General features: G+C 30.4%; 1 protein-coding gene across 3 annotated transcripts in view; it reads left to right on the top strand.

Moving 5' to 3' along the window:
* LOC143047644 (testin-like) overlaps nucleotides 1-18,684 on the top strand; it is an 81,561-nt gene extending 62,877 nt beyond the window's left edge. For 2 of the 3 annotated variants that reach the window (XM_076220829.1, XM_076220827.1), the window contains 5 exons: nucleotides 3,730-3,904; nucleotides 9,573-9,596; nucleotides 12,984-13,153; nucleotides 13,708-13,894; nucleotides 15,047-18,684. In XM_076220829.1, the coding sequence (XP_076076944.1) occupies nucleotides 3,730-3,904; nucleotides 9,573-9,596; nucleotides 12,984-13,153; nucleotides 13,708-13,894; nucleotides 15,047-15,195 (705 nt within the window). In that variant the 3' untranslated portion in view covers nucleotides 15,196-18,684. The remainder of the gene's footprint in view (nucleotides 1-3,729; nucleotides 3,905-9,572; nucleotides 9,597-12,983; nucleotides 13,154-13,707; nucleotides 13,895-15,046) is intronic. The other variant, XM_076220828.1, reaches the window with a different exon arrangement.
* The last annotated feature ends 2,881 nt before the right edge of the window (nucleotides 18,685-21,565 follow it).

Here is a 21,565-nt window from a genome sequence, read left to right as displayed (position 1 = left end):
TGCTACCCCACATCCCAATTTTTCATATTTATGGAAGCAGAAAATAAAAGGTAAAATTGGATTCATCATACCAAACAGAAATTAAACAAATTCAAGTCACTTTTACGACAATGTGACATACTTGTTCATAAAATTTTCATGTAAGAGATGTACACTTTTATTTGGCAGAATTTATTTTGGCAATTTTGTTCTATATGAAACTAGAGGCTCTCAAGAGCCTGTGTCGCTCACCTTGGTCTATGTGCATATTAAACAATGGACACAGATAAATTCATGACATAATTGTGTTTTGGTGATGGTGATGTGTTTGTAGATCTTACTTTACTGAACATTCTTGTTGCTACAATTATCTCTATCTATAATGAACTTGGCCCAGTAATTACAGTGGAAAATATTTTCTAAAAATTTACAAAAATTTATGAAAAATGCTAAAAATTAACTATAAAGGGCAATAACTCCTTAAGGGATCAATTGACTATTTTGGTCATGGAAACTTATTGTAGATCTTGTTTTGCTGAACATTATTGCTGTTTACAGTTTATCTCTATCTATAATAATATTCAAGATAATAACAAAAAACGGCAAAATTTCCTTAAAATTACCAACTAAGGGCAGTAACCTAACAACGGGTTGTCCGATCCATGTGAAAATATCAGGGCAAATAGATCTTGACCTGATAGACAAATTAACCCATGTCAGATTTGCTCTAAATGCTTTGGTTTTTGAGTTATAAGCCAAAAACTGCATTTTACCCCTATGTTCTATTTTTAGCCATGGCGGCCATCTTGGTTGGTTAGGCTGGTCACGCCACACATTTTTAAAACTAGATACCCCAATGATGATTGTGGCCAAGTTTGGTTTAATTTGGCCCAGTAGTTTCAGAGAAGAAGATTTTTGTAAAAGATTACTAAGATTTACGAAAAAATGGTTAAAATTTGACTATAAAGGGCAATAACTCCTAAAGGGGTCATATGACCATTTCATTTGTGTTGACATATTTGTAAATCTTACTTTGCTGAACGTTATTGCTGTTTACAGTTTATCTCTATCTATAATAATATTCAAGATAATAACCAAAAACAGCACAATTTCCTTAAAAATACCAATTCAGGGGCAGCAACCCAACAACAGGTTGTCTGATTCATCTGAAAATTTCAGGCCAGATAGATCTTGACCTGATAAACACTTTTAACCCATGTCAGATTTGCTCTAAATGCTTTGGTTTTTGAGTTATAAGCCAAAAACTGCATTTTACTCCTATGTTCTATTTTTAGCCATGGCGGCCATCTTGGTTGGTTGGCCGGGTCACGCCACACATTTTTTAAACTAGATACCCCAATGATGATTGTGGCCAAGTTTGGTTTAATTTGGCCCAGTAGTTTCAGAGGAGAAGATTTTTGTAAAAGTTAACGACGACGGACGACAGACGCCAAGTGATGGGAAAAGCTCACTAAAAATAAGCTAACATCCCATGAAAATATAACTATAAATTCATTTCCCGGTCAAGTCTTGTATGTGTAAATCATTTATTTTGGATCACAGATTGGAATCTGAAAACATATTCAAACTCCAACGGGGCCATGAATAGAGAAAAAAATCCTATTCTGTAATACATACAGGTGGATGTTTTGGTAATGTGGTAAAGGAATGTTATCATAGTATAATCTTCCATAAGTTAGGGCATCATACTGTTGGGAGATCAGATTTATTGGTATATATGCAGTAAGTGGTTTTGGGACAGTTAAGTGCTTGATTGGAAGTGCTATCAGAACTTTTGTCTGTAATCTTGATTTGAGTCTTGTGATAAAAAAAAAGAATGAAGAAATTTGTTATCCCTTTTCCCTCTGGTGATATAAAGATGCTATATAATAAAGATTATTGATATGGTTGTATGAAAGTATACATGTACTTAGTAATTTCTGTGCTTAAACAGACCTTTTCCAATTTGGCTGTGATTTAGATTTTTTGTGCTGAGGTGGCGATATTAAACAAAATCAATCAATCCAATTTGGTATTTAACTTTTATAGGAGCCAGAGTTATTTGAGAAGTCAAGAAATCTGATTGATACCATTGATGTATAAAATTCTTAAGCTTAATTCACAGTTCACATTTCACAGATTCTCAAAAAATGACACAAGTGCTTTAGATTTACCTGTATGTGGTAATATATTGTTGTTACAGATTACTACAAACACTCTCCAATTAAATTGAATCACTCAAAATCTTAGATGCAATACGCCCCATGAAAAAATAAACATTCAAGGGTTAAAGACTGTTCCCTTCAAAATGTAAGACAGTTAATTACTGACACATGAAATTAACTTCTACATTTATGTACTTTGATTTATTTATATAACATTCTCATTAATAACTAATGGGCTCCTTCAAAACAGCTACTAGAAGGTGTTTTTTTATGTTTTTGGTTTTTTTTTGGTTGCAGCCTCATACATGTGTATCCCATTTGTATTCACACCATTATTCTGAGCTGAAATTGATCATTGCTGACTTTATTTGTGATTTTAAATGAATAACTCTCTGCTTGTCTATGTTATTCAGCTCTTTCAAAATCATTTCATTGTAGCATAAACCTTTTTTTTTCCATCAAAGTCTGTGTATATTTTCCTGTAATTATAATTGGCAGTATTTTGATGCAGCTTTCATCACCTGTTTTCAGTTATCATTACTTACAATTACTACTTAATTGTTCATCACAACATTGAAATCTGTCTAAATTGATAATTTTCCAGGTATCTGAATCGCTGATTTAGCAATTTGTTTGATGTTTTTGAAGCAATAACTTGGAATTTTTCAGTAGTTTTGGTTTACTGGTAAAGTGAAGTGTTTATAATTGCTTTCCATTTTGTTTAACAACACAATAATCAATGGCTTTCTTTACATATGTTTATGTACTTCTCATAGCCAAATTCTCTTCATAAACATTGGCTCTTTGTTTTATGATGTGATTAAAGTAGTGTAAATTTACTGTTGTTTTACAATGCTTATAACCTCCCTTATATTTTTGTTACTTGCTGAATAGACTTTCACTTAAACAATGAATTAAATGGTTTGCACATATAGATATAGTAAGATGTGGTGTGAGTGCCAATGAGACAACTCTCCATCCGAATAACAATTTATAAAAGTAAACCATTATAGGTCAATGTATGGCCTTCAACACAAAGCCTTGGCTCACACCGAACAAAAAAAGCTATAAAGGGCCATATAGCTTAGTTCCATGCAATACATTTTAAAAAGGTTTTTTTTTTTAATTTAAAGATCAGATATTTTACAATATATTTTGCATTTTTTTTTTAATTTTTAGCAGACTTATCTTACAACAAATTTTAAAATAATAACTTGAGGTATGATTGCTAATGAGACAACAGAATTTACCAGAGGTTAACAACTATAGGTCACTGTACAACCTTCATTTATAAAGTCCAGTGACTACACTTACTTGGGTACCTTAACATGTTTAAATTTCTGTTATCTTGTCTTTCGTGGCTTGCTGTCTCATTGACCATTTTAATGTATATTCTTAGTGTTTTGTCATATATATATATATAGCCTAGATGGTCGAGTTGTCTAGCGCATCAGTGCAAGGCAATTTGGTGCTTTGATATCTCAGTTGCATGAGTTCAAATCCCGGCCAGGGAAGAACAAAAACAGATCTAACATTGTTGGGCTGCTATGAAGACGAATTATATATATATATATTTCTATTTCAGGATTTGTCCTACAAAGACCGCCATTGGCATGAATTCTGTTTCAAATGCTGTGAGTGTGGAAAGTCCTTGGTAGACCAAGCTTTTGCTCCTAAGAATGATCAGATTTACTGTTCCGACTGCCATGATAATAAATTTGCTGCTAGGTGCGATGGATGTGGAGAGCCTTTCAGGGGAGGTAATTAACATTAAAGCCTGAGATATTTTATTATATTGTGGTTATATAAATGTATGGTTTATAAAATGACAATACATGTATATCTTGCTATGATTATGTGGAATTGTTTTGTTAAGGAGAGACCATCTATTATATAGAAAGAGAGAATGATTGTATTAAAGTTATACTTCTATCAGGTGCTATGAACTATTATAATTTTGCATATGTAAATATTATGCATGATTCACGAAATATATAAAAGCCTTGTAAGAATTATGATAATGAAGTGTATGTATAGAACTTTTTATTTGTTGCAATTTGTGCCAACAGACAGACAGACAGAGAAATGACTAGTGCATCCTTTTTTTACACAGTGCACATAGCAATCAATAGTGGATTATAGAAACCTTTGTTTTCTGAGTCAAACAGTGTAATCTTGAATAAAATTTCAGAAATTTTTAAACTGAAAAATATTATTTCATTTGTTCAATTAGTTCAAAATACAGGCAACTGTCATTCCATTCAAATTTGCTGTATGCCTGTTCAAATTTGAAAATTTTAACAAACATTTAACGTAAGGAATGAATCTAATTCAAATAGTTAAAATAGTTTTGCTGAATTGTTATTTTTTGTGATGATTAGGAAGAAATGATACATCAGAAATGCATGCCAAAGTCTTCTAAATTTATATATATATATTTGCATGCAGGACTTTAAAAATAAATAAATTTGGCATTAATGAGTGCATTTTTATAAATGAACAATCTTAGACAATGATTCATATAAAACATCTCTAATGTAGAGGCTGAAAAACATAAATAAATTAAAAGATGCAGTAATTTGTTTCTGCCGCAACCTTTATGATGTATTTCTTGTAGGAGGTATATACTTGTCTTCTTTACTTGTTAATTATATGTTTACATGTTAATTAGTGTATGAATCGTCCCTTACACCAAATGTCATAATAGTACCGTGTGCAAAACATTTATCGCCCAATTTTATTCTGACGTCACCTGATCGAATGATATAGTATCAACCTTTTTTGTTTGTTTGCACTTTTATCAAGGTTGTATGATCAAAAGATCATTTCTACCTGTTTGTTTTCTTGGTTAATTGGAAGCAATATCTTACTACAACAATAGTTAAACGGAATGACTTTTAAAATAGTTTGGCAATGTTTCTACACAGATGTTGTTTTTAGAATTTTTCATCTGTTTTTTTTCCGGTCCAGTTTATTTTTTTAAGAAATCCATAATGATACATCAAAGATTTTTCAGTACATTGTACCACAAACCCGGAATAAAGTTTGTCAAAAAAAAATAAACCATATGAGTTATCCTATCACACAATTCAATCTCATGGTAGATTTGAAGAATTTAGCCACTGACCTATATTTCACACTTCAGCAATTTTGAATAATAAAAAAGTTTCAGATAGGTAATTTTTGTATAACATTTTTTCATCAGAAAAATACATTCCTTGGTCATATCTGTACCAGTTTTCTAAGTTTTTTGACAAAACTGGTTTTGACTCACTGTGCGCTCTGCATTTTGACGTTTTTCAATGAGTTTTCTTCTTTTTTGAAATATTTATAAAACAATGATCTTAAAATGGTAATTGATTTTCATTCATTGAGGCACATGCAAAATAAAAAGTTTGATTTAACACATTTTTGATAGATAGGATCCAAGGAGTTCTAGCTTGAATATACAGCAGACTATTATTGTTTTGAATAGCGGTTAACGGGTAGAACTAGTTTGAACTCCCAAACTGTCTCCACTTAGTGGTAGAAATCTAAAGAATAGTCAATTGGATGCTAGTGACATACTAACTGCCATGCATGTAATTATTGTTAACTATCTTTTTAATGTTAAATACATTAATCCTGATAATATGTATTTTTAGTTGGTTTGCAGCCAGTAATTAATAAACATCTATTATTTCTTTTATTAGAAGATGAAATAAATATCATTCTTAATTACAACAGACATGCAACTACCAAGTTTAGCATACAGGTGCCGTGTGCAAACTATTTTGTATTTTAACGTCTCTGCATTGATTACAGTAAGAAGAACAGACACAATGTTGTGTCATCAATCATTGATACAAAACAAAAGTCTTTTATAACAAACTTAGTTATCCCAGGAGCACTGAAGTCAATGTATTGATAATAGATTTGTTGTTTTCTTAAATGCCATACCAGTATGCTTATTTGTTTCTCTTCGACTTTAGTTGAATTAGTTTTAAATTAAAGTTATCATACTGGTTTTGATAGAGATTATATAAGTCAGAGTTTAGATGCTGGAAATGGAAGTTCGGGGGAATTGCTAAATTTGAAATTTTGTACTTTGAACTCTTTTGGACAAATTGTGTCCAGCTTTGACCAAACTCAGTTTGACAATGTCCCTTGGGATGAAAAAGACCTCTATTTTGATTTTGAGGTCCATTGATAGACTGAAATATCTTCATTGGTTAAAAAAAAAATAAAGGCCCTAATAATTTTGAAATTAGTAGTAGGTCAAATTATCAAATGTCAAGGTCACGATAGTCATTGATTGTTTGAAATTTGTTAAATATGAACCCCATTGAAACTTGGATCAGTGGGTCAAAGGTACAAAAATATCTACAAATTGACTGAAAACAAAATATCTTTTGAGCCCAAAAAAAGATCTTCACTAATTTTTTGTGAGTAATGTGCCTGGACTATAGATCTTGAGGTCACTAGTTCAAAGGTTAGGTTTACTGCAGCAATTAGATGGACTGAAATTTTGATCATTCTACATAAATTTTCCTTGTCAGATTTTATAAAATGTATATTTTCCTTTTATGATGCATTGTCATAGTGACATTGCATTATCAAAATTGAAATGTTCAAATTTGAATGATTAGACATTGTTTTGTATAGCCATCTTATAGGGATTGCTGTCTAGGAATTGCTGGTTTCACAAACTTAGTAAAACTTTTTTTGAAACATCCATTAAAATATTCTTAATTAGTTTCTCATTTTATTAGAATAATGCAACAAGATGAACAGATGCCTGTTCTGTCATTTAAATGCCAGATTTGTTTCTCTATGTTTTCCCTGTCTGACTGAATTCCTCCAAAATTATTTAACTTAATGGTTTGTGAATTTTGAGATGCTTTTTCAGTAAAGTTTGGCTCTGTCAACCAGTATTCAGTAAAAGTACTTTGTCCTACTTCATTATAGACTTACATTATAATAGGCTAGATTACAAAACATTGTCAATTGTTGTGAAGTAAGAGTCAGGCATTCCTCTCAGTGTTATTACATCAGTACTTAGTAAACTATAATTTGACAAAAAGCATGTAGCTATCTTGTAACAATTTAGTTGCAATGGTATGTAAAACATTAACTTTTTTTATTTTAAGAGCTCTCTAGTTAAGAAGGAAATAATGTTAACAGGTTCTGATGTTTATTGTTATCGACTCCTAGGAGTCGATATTAAGAATTGAACGATGGACAGTCAGTGCGTGAACTTTTATCTATAAATAGTCGAATCTTCCGGAGTTTCGTAAACAACAACGTTAAACAATATATACTACTTCATAACGTGTGACCTCACGTGTGTGGTAAAATTTGTTGATTGATGCACATGGCTATTCTAGTAAATGAATAAATCTACAAAGCGAGAGCACTTTCCATTTTCATCAGCTAAGAGACAGCTAGCCCTTTTTGAAAGGCTAATGCTTGTAGATTATAAGAGTTAACTAGAGTAGTGGTACATTACAAGTTTTTTACAAATAATATTTAGATAATATGTAGATTCTGTCCAATAATGAGTTACATCAATATATGACTTGTGTCACCCGACATGTCACCTGGCAGTGTCCAAATATAGCTAGTGACACCTAGGGATCGCTCTTTAAACACGTGTCATCACCATCTCTGTCACTCTTTATAAAAACATAAACGCCTTGAAAATGGGTGGACAGAATTCAACCAAACTAGTTTCTTCTACAAAACATGAAATTGTGCATCTGCTATTGTAAATTTTTACCTAAGCGATGTTTGGGGGTTCCCCATACTAAAGCATGGCAATTTTCTGATCATACTTTTGGGAGACAACAGGTGACACATGTCTTCTATGGAAGACTCACACATTGTATGTCAAGTTTATTCAAATATATACAATTGAGATCATTTAAACAAACAAGTCTAAACTTTTTTTTTTACAAAGGGTTAGTTGCAATAATAGCTTGCAACAGCTGTCAAGGTACTGATAGTACAATATTCTAGAAAATCATGGTGTCTTAAGATCTGTTACATAATCAGGATGTCTTGAGAAATTTTTGTTTTTATCAAAATAAATGGAAATATTTTCATACAATCTATCATTATATATTGTTTCCATTAGTTTAAAATTACATAATATTCACAATAAAAACTGCTATCTTGAGTAACTTTCAGACCTATATACAATTTGGTCAATATATTAGCTGCATTGATTTTATGTTTCTGCAAAACATAACATTGACGTATTTAATTAATTTTGCTTTTGTTGCAGCAAATTTGTGACTTCCTGAGTTCCATATAATATCTGTATTTTTTCTAAGGTTATGCAATAATTGTGTTCCTTATTGATCAGATCGTATTTGTCTCTCACTCATTAGGCAGTGAAAATGACAATGATTAATCAGACGCTGCAGAAAGCTTTTTAAAAAAGCTGTGTTTATGAAATATTTAGATTGGCTATTTTTAATACAGTTTTTAAGCATTTTGAACATAAATAATAAGGAACAAACTAATTTAAAGTCATAACAATACTACTTGTTTGTCCTTTCTGGACCAATAGTACAGTGCTCCTTCTTTATATTGTAGGGTAACTTCATTTGAAAATTTGTCAATCATTACACATCTCCTTATTTTTATAGGGTATGTTGATGAAATTTGAAATAATCCAATTGATTCATTGCAACTAGTGCAAAATTTTTTTTTTTTTAAATCTCAATTTTACAAGAATCCAAAAGAGGCTGCACTGTATTATAGAAACTTCCTTTATCCAATCTTGGTCTTTGAAAAAACAGTCATTGGAAAAATAAAGCCTAATTGTACATTACATTATTTTGTCATGAAAAAGCACATGCAATGCTGTATTTATTTGTTAATAAGAAAAATAAACAAACAAAATTTGAAAAAAAGCAAATCAGCATAAAATTTTGCCTTGTCAGGATACAAGAAGTTTCAGTGATACATGTATTATCATTAATAAATAATGAGTGTGACCAATAAGCGCAGCGACATTTTAAGTTGTGTTTTTAGGGGTCATCTTTTAACAGATACAATGTCTAGTTAATGGACATAGATTTGAAATGGATAAAACTTTTGTTACCTTAGCTTTCTGTTTTTGAGGTAAGTGAAGTGGCCCTTGGATAATGGTTCACATGGTTTTGATGTGTCAATGAATCTGAAGCTGGAAGCCACATTCAAATTAAATGAACTATCAATCCAAGTGACAAAGTCTATCTATAACTCATTTTATTAAAAAAAAAAAAGTATTTTTCAAATCGACCAAAATTTTTTTTTTTTTTTTTTTTACTTTAAATATTTTATTTCACTACTGGTTGTGAACAATGTCCCTTAGCTCAACCAAAATTGTATTATGCAAAAAAGATGACCCCTTTAATGTCTTGTATGATTGCTAAATATTTTTCTTTACTGCTCACACAGGGGATGAAAAATTAGGAACAGAAGGTCAGTGAATAGCATGCCGCTCAATGTGGCTTCATTTCAGCTTGGTCAACAGCATCATGTTTTATTTCATTTTCTCGTCTGGTTCTAGGCTCTGGCTGTATTGCGCCAATCACTTGGCAGTCGTCAGTTCATTATCAGAAAAAGAACAGATAAAAACAAGAGAATAGGGTGAAAAAAAAAATAGTTTTCTTCAGAACCAGTGAAATATAATATTGCCTCCTATACAAACTGAAGGGTGATAGCATAAGTGATTCTGGGAATGAAAATAACCTCTCAACTGGGGTTGAATTCCATTGTTTTCAACATTTTTGTTGAGTGCTTTGAAAATATTACCCAAAATGCATTGGATTCAGAAACAGCTAATTTCAATCTGTGTCAAGTTTTTTTTGTAGATTTTTGTTCTCTTTAATATGAGGTAAAAATTCTATTTTATTTTTCTAATAAAAAATAAATCCTAGGTTTGCTTTTATAAGTAGCTTTTTTATGAATGCTACAAAAAAATGATTTCTGATTGCTAGTTGTAGTTAACTACCCAATACGAAAATAATAAAAATTCATGATAATAGCACATTTCAGTTGTATATATTAGGTGGGCCATACACTTCTGTTCAATTCTCAGAGAAATTATGTCTTTCTGGCTGATTTACTATGAAATTTCAAATCTTCATAGCTTGGCATCTGTTAATATTTAACATAAATTAATCCTTGTTCAGAATTTTGGTTTCCAGTAACTGTTTGCAGTTTAAATCATTCTAAATCCCATTAAAAGACTTTTGTTCTTAAATTCCTCTTGTTTCAGCTATATAGACTGCTATAACAGAAATTCATTATTTTGTGTCAGATAGTTATCAAAGGTACCAGGATTATAATTTAATACGCCAGACGTGGGTTTCAGAGCCATAACTGACATAACATTTGATAGGAATAAGTCTACTTGCAGATTTCTTGTAAAATTGACATACTTATAGTTATGATCTTTTGAACAAAATTTGAAAAAGTACAGAGAAATAATGGTATCTTTAGGATTTTTTAAAATTGGTGTTTAGAGGATGGTCAAATTTCAGAATCTAAAATATTTCAAGACTTCAATACATGTTCTTATTTTAGAGAAAATATGTTCTTCACAAATAAGTTTCAATTGAAGAAGAAAACACTATGCCATTAATCTAGGAATGTTTCTTCTAAAATATTGCAGTAAATTACATTTTGTTTATATTAAAAATGTTTAAAATTGACCAAGTCATCTGCTTGTTAAAATATGACAATTTTTCAAATTGCTTAGAATTGGGTGAGAGATACAAGTACTGGAGATAGGCTGGTGATTAACTATTTCTTGACTTGACTGTTTCTCACAGAAAATCTCTGCACACTTCACAATTGTACATGTAGTTATAATAATTAAATGTATGAACAGGTCTATGTTATCAGTAAGTTGTAGGAGCATGTACTTGTTTAGAAAAATGTACAAAATAATATGTTTAAAGTATATGTTTATAGATTGTAAAATGTAGGACAGTAAATGTTAAAAAGTTATATATGTAGTTAAATTAGAAACTGTTGTTTCTTAAAGCAAGTTGTCCACATCAATTGGTTACATGTAGAATTGCAATGTAAATTAATCTTTCTTGCCTTATTAAATTTTACACATGCAATGTTATACACCCCATAAAAAACAGGTGGAATTTCCATGAGTGGGTGGTCCAATAAGACCATGCCTGTTTGAAGAAATTTAGGGAATCTTTTGGTCCAAGAAACAGCTAATCACAAAAATTGGTACAGGCATAAAATGAATGAACCCATGAACCCATATTAATCAGTCAAAGGAAAACATAAAATTTTAAAGTTATGACTTATTGACTAATATCACAATGCACAATAGTTGGAAAAATGTTCTTTTATAATGTCACAAATAGCACAAAATTTGATATTCAACTAAAATGCAACTTAATTATCTGAGCCAAATATGACACTTACTGAACATAGTCGTTTTGAAACAGCATTGGTGTATATGTTTAAAATTTTGTCTTTTAACAAAGTTAATAACTTTAATGCAGTGATTTTCCCAAATGTTAATATCTCTGTATATTTTAATGGTTTGAATCTTTTAATTTGAGACTGTTAATAACGTTGAGATTTATTGTGATGGTTGGATTTGTTTACCCTAATTGATTGTTTTTCATTTCACATGTTTTAAGAGCTAATCTGCATTACTGATTAATTTGATTTTTAGGTAATCAGATTAATTAAAAGATGTATTTAATTATACAGTTAAATTTGGAGCAGTGACAAATTGAATGTTGCAGTACATGTATTAAATTCTAGTTTGCATGTTCCGTTTCTAAGTCTGTGATGAGCATACTGTGGATTCATTTATTTTCGTGGATTCCTTAAACATTGCGTTTGCGTGGATATTTAATTTCATGGTTTTGCTAAAGTCTGCAATTTTACAAGCCTATAGAACATTAACATTTTGTTGAACATTTAATAGATATAGGAAGATGTGGCATGAGTGCTGATGCCAATTAAGTTTACTTTAACCCATGAAATTCACCAAAATTGATATCCCACGAATAATAATGAATTCACAGTATGCTTTGAAATCAGAATAGGATCCACAAATTAAGAATCATTGAATACACCGAAATTTTCCACTATATAACTTAAAGTTTCGTGATTTATTGAATTATTTTTCTTTGCTTATGTTTTATGGACATTTTTTTCTGTATGTCCACCAATCTTTTAATGATATACTTATGAAAACTCTAAATTCCTGATTAACACTTTGGTTTTTCCATTTCTAATTTTTTCTTTCTTGTAAGAGTATATTAAGATTTCATGTTGTGTATGAAAATGGCTGTATTTTTAAGAATTTACCAATTGGAAGAAAATATGCAAGATGTTCATTGAGAAGAGATAAATAACTTCTAAATTTTTGTAAAAGAGTTATCTGCATTGCTTTGAGATATGTGAATTTGTATTGTTTCCTGAATTTCTACCCTAGACCACACTGACACAACTTCACACAAGTCTATTATCTACAAGTCACTTCCTACATTTCACAAAGTAATGCCCAATTTTATGAATAAAATTACAAAAGAAGAAAGTTTTGAGACACATATGTTACTTAAAAAATTTAGGCACACCTTTGGACACAACAGAGACATAATTTGTCTGTCAGCTTAACTAGTTAGACAAACTGTTCCGGGGCATCATTATTACATTAGTGGATAGTTGTTTTTTTCACAGAAACAGCCAAAAACTAGTAATGTTTTGCAGATTAAATCAAGCCAAAGCCAGTGAAAAATATGTGAAAATGGAAACATTGTGAATTATCTCCATTTCATTGTTTCAGTTTTATAATTCATTTTCATACAATTTATGTTTCAGGAATGAAGAAGTTTGAATACAAGGGAAAACAATGGCATGAAGACTGTTTCTGTTGTATGATCTGTAAAGACCCAATTAGAAACAAGAGTTTTATCCCACGTGATAATGAAGTAGTTTGTGTGCCATGCTATGAAGATCAGTTTGCACAGAAGTGTTCTAAATGTAGTGGAGTAAGTATATTACTTGTATAATGTAAATAAAATTGAGAATGGAAATAAGGAATGTGTCAAAGAGACAACAACCTGATCAAATAGTTCCTTATAGACACAAAAGCAATGCAGCATTGACACAAAATAAAAAAAGAGGATAAGTTTGATAAACCACAATGAAACAACCAAAATTCCCCAAAATGGTCATATCCACAATGATATACTTAATCAAAGACTATTTATCAGTCCATATTTTGACAGAAAACACTAAAAACCAATTTTATGATAAGAATATATACTTTTGAATGTTTGGGCTCTATATAATACATAAAATGCTTTTAAGTTAATATAAAATTAAATGGCAAAAATATTTAATTCATGAAGAATTTTTTTCCTGAAAATAGTTACCATTGCAGGTAACCATTATGGAGAGAAAATACAGTTAAGTGTAAACACAGCATTCTTTTTGTACATTAATGGTAATAGTATTTTTAGTTCAAATTAGAACATGTGTTGAGGTTGCTGTATATCCTCTCTATCAATCAAGTCATTTTACCTTTATTTATTATTTCCAGGTGATTAACAAGGGAGGTGTGGCTTACAAGAACATGCCATGGCATAGAGAGTGTTTTGTATGTACTAATTGTAATAAAGAGCTAGCTAAAGAAAAGTTTACATCAAGGGAAGATAAACCATACTGTGCTGAGTGCTACGGACAACTATTTGCTAAGAAATGTTGTCGATGTGAACAACCTATTTCAGGTATGGACTTGACCAAAGTAAACAAATGAGAACTTTACAGCTTATTTCCTTATGCATGTAGAGCAAGTTAGCTTGCTTGCTTTGTTTGTATATTGTACAATTGTAATTGGGATAATGTCCAATCAAATTTGAATATACTATATACAGGTTTAATTATGCCTATATATATATTTGAAGATGTCATTCTTAATTACAAAGCTTGAGTAAATAATATACAAACAAAACAAGCAAGCCAAACAGAGTTTTACTTTACAAGTATTAGGAAATTAGCTGTAAAATGAAAATATGGAGGGATGGTATGATGGCTAGAGAAAAATATTCAAAAAGGACCAATCATCAAGGATGTCTCAGTATAAATATTAAAATAAGGAGATGTGGTATGATTGCCAGTGAGACAACTATTCTGCAGAGTTAAATGTAGTGGTAGTGAGCAGTTTCCGGCAACTGTAAGGCCTTCAACAATATGAAAACCCATACTGTATAGTCAGCTATGAAAAAGTTTGACATGAAAATATAAACAATTGAATTGAGAAAACTAACTGCATAATTTATAACAAAACAATTCACAAAAAAAACCAAATATGACAGACATGTACCAATGGCAATCACTGAACTACAGGCTTCTGACTTGGGACAGACACATGAAGAATGTGGTAGGGTTTAAAATGTTTGATGATAGTGGTGTAACGGCCCAACATAGGAACAAACTATCAGGTGAAAACTCATCAGATTGATACTCAGATTGATACAACACAGGATAACATCTATCAAAAACACAGAATGTACTAGGCAGAGAATTTATACATCCCAAACAAAGAATAAGACATGTACATATTGAAGAGTACTTGCAGTTACTGACAGCTGTTTCAAAGCCTATAACAACTTACAAAAAAAAATTATGTGTGTAAAATATCAATCACTACTCATGCAACATCCAATGGATTTAGTGTAAATATATCATTTAACAGTCCAAATAAGTAGTTCATCTCAACCTTCTACTTGCCTCTGAAGAAGTTCAATGTGAATTTAGGCTTACTAGTACATGGGTTGAATTTGAAAATATTCCTTCAATATAAAATAACAAACAACAAAAAGGTGAAACGAGCTAATATTTCAGTTTTCTAAATAAAATTTTTTAATTTTATTTTATAGGTTTTGGAGGAACTAAATTCATATCGTTTGAAGATCGCCATTGGCACAGTGATTGTTTTGTCTGCCATAAGTGTGAGAATTCAATGGTAGGGAAAGGATTCCTATTGAATGAGGGACATGTGGTCTGTCCTGACTGTGGTAGACAGTAAAACATGCTAAATATAGATTTAATCAATTGGAAAAGTTTGCAAATTTAGATTGGATGCTTCTGGTATCTTCCTAGGCTCAGTCTTCATGCTTAACCACAAGTCTTACGGCATTGGCTTGTAAAATTGCTTTTAAGCTTGTAAAATTCTTCTATACAAGCCAACAGAATCCAACTAGAATTTTCAAAAAAATGAGCTAGCTTGTAGGCTCAAAAGTTAAGCGTGAAGGCTGGCTAAGGCTTACAAGAAATATTTCTGAATTTTTTTTGTCCTGCCAAAATTAAAGTCATGTATGCGGTACTGGAAATGAGAATGCATGGAGAATAGATCTGAAAAGATTTTTTTTTTAATGCAGACTCATTTTTGTGTGTGTACAAAACAGAAAAGTATTAGATATTCCCTTTCAATTTAGTATAATAAGATACATTTGTTTACAAAGGGAGATAATCCATTTATTATGGCAAATATTGTTCATCTTTAGGCAATATTTTAAAGTATTTAGCCAAAGATCTGATTATTTCTTTTAGTCTGCCTTTGATCCCTCAATGTGGATAATTTCCATTTTCATTTTGCTTGATAAAAGAATATTTAATCTCATTTGGAATTTCTTCTAATAAAAGATCTGCACTTTGTTATTTATTGTTTTAATGTTAAATTTATTTATATTCTATATGAGAAGATATACACATTAAAAGTACCCTGTAAACAGTTTTTGGGGGTAATGTTACCTTAAATTATATGCATAAGGCAGAATGTAATTTGACTCTCAACTATTTTAGATTCCCAGAAGCATCTTTCTGTAGGATTTTAAAGCTTTGATTGGAGTTGTTTGTGTATATAAAGATTGTTATATTTTTTGTTACTTATTTTAATTAGTTTAAGAATTAGAAAAATTGTTTTCAAAGGACACAGTTTCAAGATCTTATTAAATCTTTATCTTATTTTAAGACAAAAAATTTATATAAATATAAGTATCTTTATTAAGATTGTAAGGCATTTCTATGCCGACTGTTTTTATAATGAAATGTAAATCTGTAAAAATTCCCAAATTTAGTACAAGTTTCGTGTCAAGAAGTGATTGTTTTGTAAGGAAGCATTTGTGAAAATATTCAGATGTTCTCTTGTTTGTTTTATGCCAGGTAGTTTGAAATGCCTTCTTGCCTCATTAAAATAATCAAAATATGCTTAAGAAGCTTTTATTATTTTGTATGGCATTACCTATATAGCAAGAAGATTTTTCACATTCTCCAAATAGTTAGATTTAATTTGTGTCCTTGAAAACAAAGTTATTAGTACAATGTAGTATTAGATGATTATCATCTTAATTCCACATGTTTCTGTCTTCCAAGACAAAGCCATTCTCATTTTAAAGAGAAAAATTTATTTTCCTCTTGTTTAGTCTTCACAAAGATTTAAGCTTAAAATGCCTGATTTTTTCTTTTTTTTTCTTCCTATATAAATCTGTTCCTATCTGGGGGAAAAAATGATTTTCTTCCCTTTTTTTCTGAGATGACACAGCTATAAGATTTTTTTTTATCTAATTTTTTAATTTTTTTTTTTTGCCTTCATGACAATTAGATTTTATCATTCTGACTTTTTATTTCACTCTTTCATTGTGAGTGTCCGTAAAAGTATTGTTAGGGAGTAATGTCAGTGTTTCCATTGTTACTTTAAAGGATTATACTTGCCTGTGTATTGCTAATGCAGCTTTTTGTCATTAGGAACATGTATATTATATGTTTGACCAGGTAATATAATATGTTACATTTTGAAACATTGCTCCCTCATAGATTGATTGGTATCAATCAAAGCATATTTATGAATGTGTCAGAAAAGGCAGAAGTCTTAACTGAATTCCAATATGTGTTAGAAAACAAGTACAGCAGAGGACTTCATAAGTCTTTGAACATTTTTTTTCATAGAAAGTAATAGCAGGATTAATTTCCTGTTTTGTTTGTGTTTTAAATGTTGAAAAAAATTGTATACTTTACTTATAAATTATTATGCAATGAAATCAAATGACGTATCACCTGCAGTCCTTAATCATATTATATTAATGAGTTTATGATTAAACCATGGTGCACAGTTGACAATGTTTTATCAGAGACATATATACATGTGTATATATGTCTCTGGTTTTATAAATAGTTGATATATCAAATTTAAAGTTAAATGAAATTGATGTACAACCTATGAATAGAATATTGAAAAAATAATTTATTAATTTATTCACTCACCCATTATTGGTTCATTCAAAGAAGTTTATTTAAGAACTTTTTTATTCTTAATTTTGGTTTTAAAGATGCATATTGCTTACAGACTCAATAGTTTTTTTGTTAATTGAATATTTCATATTTTAATTAATATCTAACATGATATTTATTCCATATACAAGAAGTTTTCAATGTTGTCTTTATTAAAAATATATAAACTGTTCTCACAATAACTGTTAAAATATTAAAATAATTTATTATATTTTTCACTTTTTACAACAAAGGCATTAAATTCCCACCTATACTGTACATATATATTTGCCTACAAATCAGCATGTTGGAATTTATATATGGAAGACGTTTCATTATATTTCTTTTATTTCTGTGATATTTTCTCTTGAAACTACAAAAGTATTCATGAACCTTTTAATTATACATTGTATATGCATATAATTGTTTATGATTGAGATAAAAATATTGTTATTGAAATAATTTAATATTTGTTTTGTATGATAAATTTGAAAATTTTATAAATTCTTGATACTGCTGATTTTTGAAGATCTTGTTAGAAGTGGTTCACATGGTGACATACTACATGTATTCATTTTGATTTAAACATGGACTAATTGTATAAAAAGAAATCAAACTGAATGTTTTAGTTTTTAAACAAAGTTTCCTAAAAAAAAACTTTTTCAATTTTTCCATTATTTTGTTTTATCCAAGAGAAGCAGTAGTTTTTAATTGTAAAAATCTTAAAATGAATTGTAGGCTCTCATTGAATTTGTTGATATTTAAGATAAATCCACTTAAAATTGAATATCATTTTAGCATAAAGATATATATATATATATATATATATATATATATATATATTTGTACGAATGTTCAGTACATTTCGAAAGAGTGTATACATTTATCTAACTAAAGTACAAAAAAAATGTAAAATTTATGCACTGGATAGTCTGGTGTATAATGCAAATCAACTGAACTGTAATACTTTTATATAGAATATAGTATTATAGGTATGAAGTTAGGAGGACATTTCTCATTTTCATTTTTTAGTGGAATGTTTTTCAAGTTATATTTAAATGAAATTTAGTGTTTGAATATTTAAAAATGCTTTTTAACTGTTGTTGTTATGTATCTGTTAAAATTTTAAACACACAAATTGTTAACTTTTACAATCTTTAACAATTCACTTTCACTAATGCTGTTTGTTAGAAGTAAAATTTTAGTGCAAAAAGCTGTTTGTTAACATGAATAAAGCTTTAAGAATTGCTGACTTTTATCACTTTATTAAGTCAAATTTCCGTACTTTCATTGGCTTCATCTGTATCCTCTGACACCATTGTTTAGCTCACTGTCTAAACCTCTGGAACAGTCTCACAGAGTGATATTTTATAGAGGTATGTTTCTAGACTTTCATTGGCTTCATATATATCCTCTTACTTATTTGTTTAGCTCACCTTCTAAGCCTCTTTTTTGGAACAGTCTCTCAGAGTGATACTGTAAAACCAGAAATGACTCAGTGCATTTATGTTTGCGATTTTTGATTTGAAGAATTTTGAAGAATGTACAAAAATGCAAGATAAATTATTGCGTTGTAAGGAAAATATGCATACAGATGTATGTATAATTTGTCAGAATGTTTTGTTCTCATAATTGTGAAATCACATAATTCCCATTCATTAAAATCTCACAGTTTTTTTCAGAATTTACAAACATTATTTAATTTAGCCAAATTTCTGGATTTCTGGAACACTGTCACATTTGTTTTGACTGACTTTAAAGCCTCTTCTTTTGAATAGTCTCACAGAGTGATATTTTATAGAGGTATGTTTCCAAACTTTTAATGCCTTCACCATGTTCACTGGTTTCGTCTGACAACCTCATCTTTGAAACAGTCTACAGAGTGATAGTGGGTATGATTTAGGGTCTCCTAAATTTTGATATTATAAGGCTGCCCTAGTTATCTAATTTGTTAAAGTCAAGTTTTCTTTATACACCCAAATGAAATATTTGCTTTAGATTCACGTTTAAAAATCCTCACCACTAACATTTTATTAATTATGCCTGTCTTCAAACAACAATATAGTATGTCAACAAAGAAAACGAATTGGTATATAAACAAGGTCAGTACATAGAATATATACTTCAACACCGTTATGTATTGGTGAAATTATGGAATATTTATCAACAAGGTGGTGTAATCTTCCACTAAACTTTTTAGAAAAAGGACATGACGTTCTTTTATATAACCATGGTTCATCAACTTTGTGCTCAGACACTGCATGATTACATTTATTAAGTCTGTGTAGCAACTGCAAGCTATTGAATATCGAATGAGTTTGGGGAAATGTATATAGTGATCAAAGGTACCAGGATTATAATTTGATACACCAAACGCACGTTTCGTCTTCATAAGACTCTTCAGTGACGCTGAGTTCATATATTTAAAAAGGCAAACAAGTGTAAAGTTGAAGAGTATTGAGGACCCAAAATTCGATATACAGGTGATGTTTGTTTATAGCTGCTAAATAAAGGAAACAGTAGTATACCGCTGTTCGAAAGTCATAAATCGATTGAGAGAAAAAGAATCCGGGTTACAAACTAAAACTGAGGTAAACACAGCAACTATAAGAGAAAAAAAAACAAGGAAATAACAGAAACACTGTAGTGCAACAAAAAACAAAAACCACAACACACAGAAACGAAATATAAGATAACAACTGCCATTTTCCTGACTTGGTACAGGACATTTTAATAATAAAAAAAAATGGTGGGTTGAACCTAAGCCTGATCTAATTTTTGACAAGTTATCTAAGGAATTCTGACTCATAGGACATCATCAATATATTTTAGTATCTGAAAGTAAAATTAAAGAATCGCAAGGTGCTCGCACTCTGTATCTCTTTGTCGCCCTCTCATTTTCATATCACTGAATAACCTATATTTCATTCAGAACATTTTATATCTCCTACTAAACTTGAAATAAAGGATGGTACTGATACTAGAAGGACTGCTTCATACCTTGATTTTTTCCGGTATATTGACAGCAGGAGATCCCTACTGGGTGGATGCACTCTGTCTCACCATTTAGATTTCATTTGATTCCCTAAACTTGATTCAAAATTTGAATTTACTAGTACATGATTTCGCACGAAAACATTAGAAATATTTTTACATTTTAAAACTGTGTTCATACTGGTGTTGCCTAGATAATTTCAAAGCACGCATTTAAGTACCCTAAATCTCTTAACAGTTTGGCCGACGATTTTGCTGTTGGTAGATTATTTCAATCCCTGATTGTCATTTGAGAGAAAGATTCATCACAGGCATTCTTTCTTGGTAAAGCGATGTTAATCTCTAGTCAAGTTATGGTTTAGCGTCAGATAAATCATTGACGATCTATATCGAGCAGATTATCGATCGTGAAAAGCATGCATTTATACACCTGTCCCAATCCAGGAACTTTACCATTTTCTCTCTGCGTTGAAGACAAATTCATGGCCTTGGGAAGTTTCCAGTTCTTTGATCGGGTTGGTGTCTCTTGGACACTATGCCCGTTTTCATTCTCAACTTCATAATATGTTTGTTTTCCTCCGTTGTTCGAGGCTTTCCCATTTTTCATGTTTTGGTCATATTTGTGACCCGGCCAAGATTTATGTCTTTTTAATTATTATTTACAAACCTGGTTTCTCTTTTCCATGGCTTTTATCTTATTTTGGTTTGTTGGTACTATACTGTACCATGCATATACTCTGTAGGTCTTACCAAGAATACACATGCAGCCGCCTATATAATACAGGTTTTGTGCAGACTTTAAGATTTTTTATGATAAATCCTAATGAGGTTAGGTAGTGACTGGTTGTTACGTTTAGGCATTTGCTTGCGTCAACGTTTTTAGTGCATACCCGTTGAGTTCGTTAGTTCTATGTATTACTGATCGATTTTTCTGTGCTATTTTGTAACCAAGCATTTTAGGCGTTGAAATTCATTTGCCATTTTTTTTCTTTCAAACTTTCAATAATGTTAATTCTTTCTGAACAAGGTCTGATTGTTTGGTGATGGTTCGAAAAAGTAGGCTATTATCACCAACTGATGTCTCTAATTTAGTTGCTGTATCTGGCATGACATTGATGTTATACCAGATAATTGTG

Source organism: Mytilus galloprovincialis, chromosome 10, assembly GCF_965363235.1.
Source record: "Mytilus galloprovincialis chromosome 10, xbMytGall1.hap1.1, whole genome shotgun sequence".
In the NCBI taxonomy this organism is placed as follows: domain Eukaryota; kingdom Metazoa; phylum Mollusca; class Bivalvia; order Mytilida; family Mytilidae; genus Mytilus; species Mytilus galloprovincialis.
Note: the sequence above shows the minus strand (reverse complement) of the source record. Positions and strands in the feature narration are given on the sequence as shown.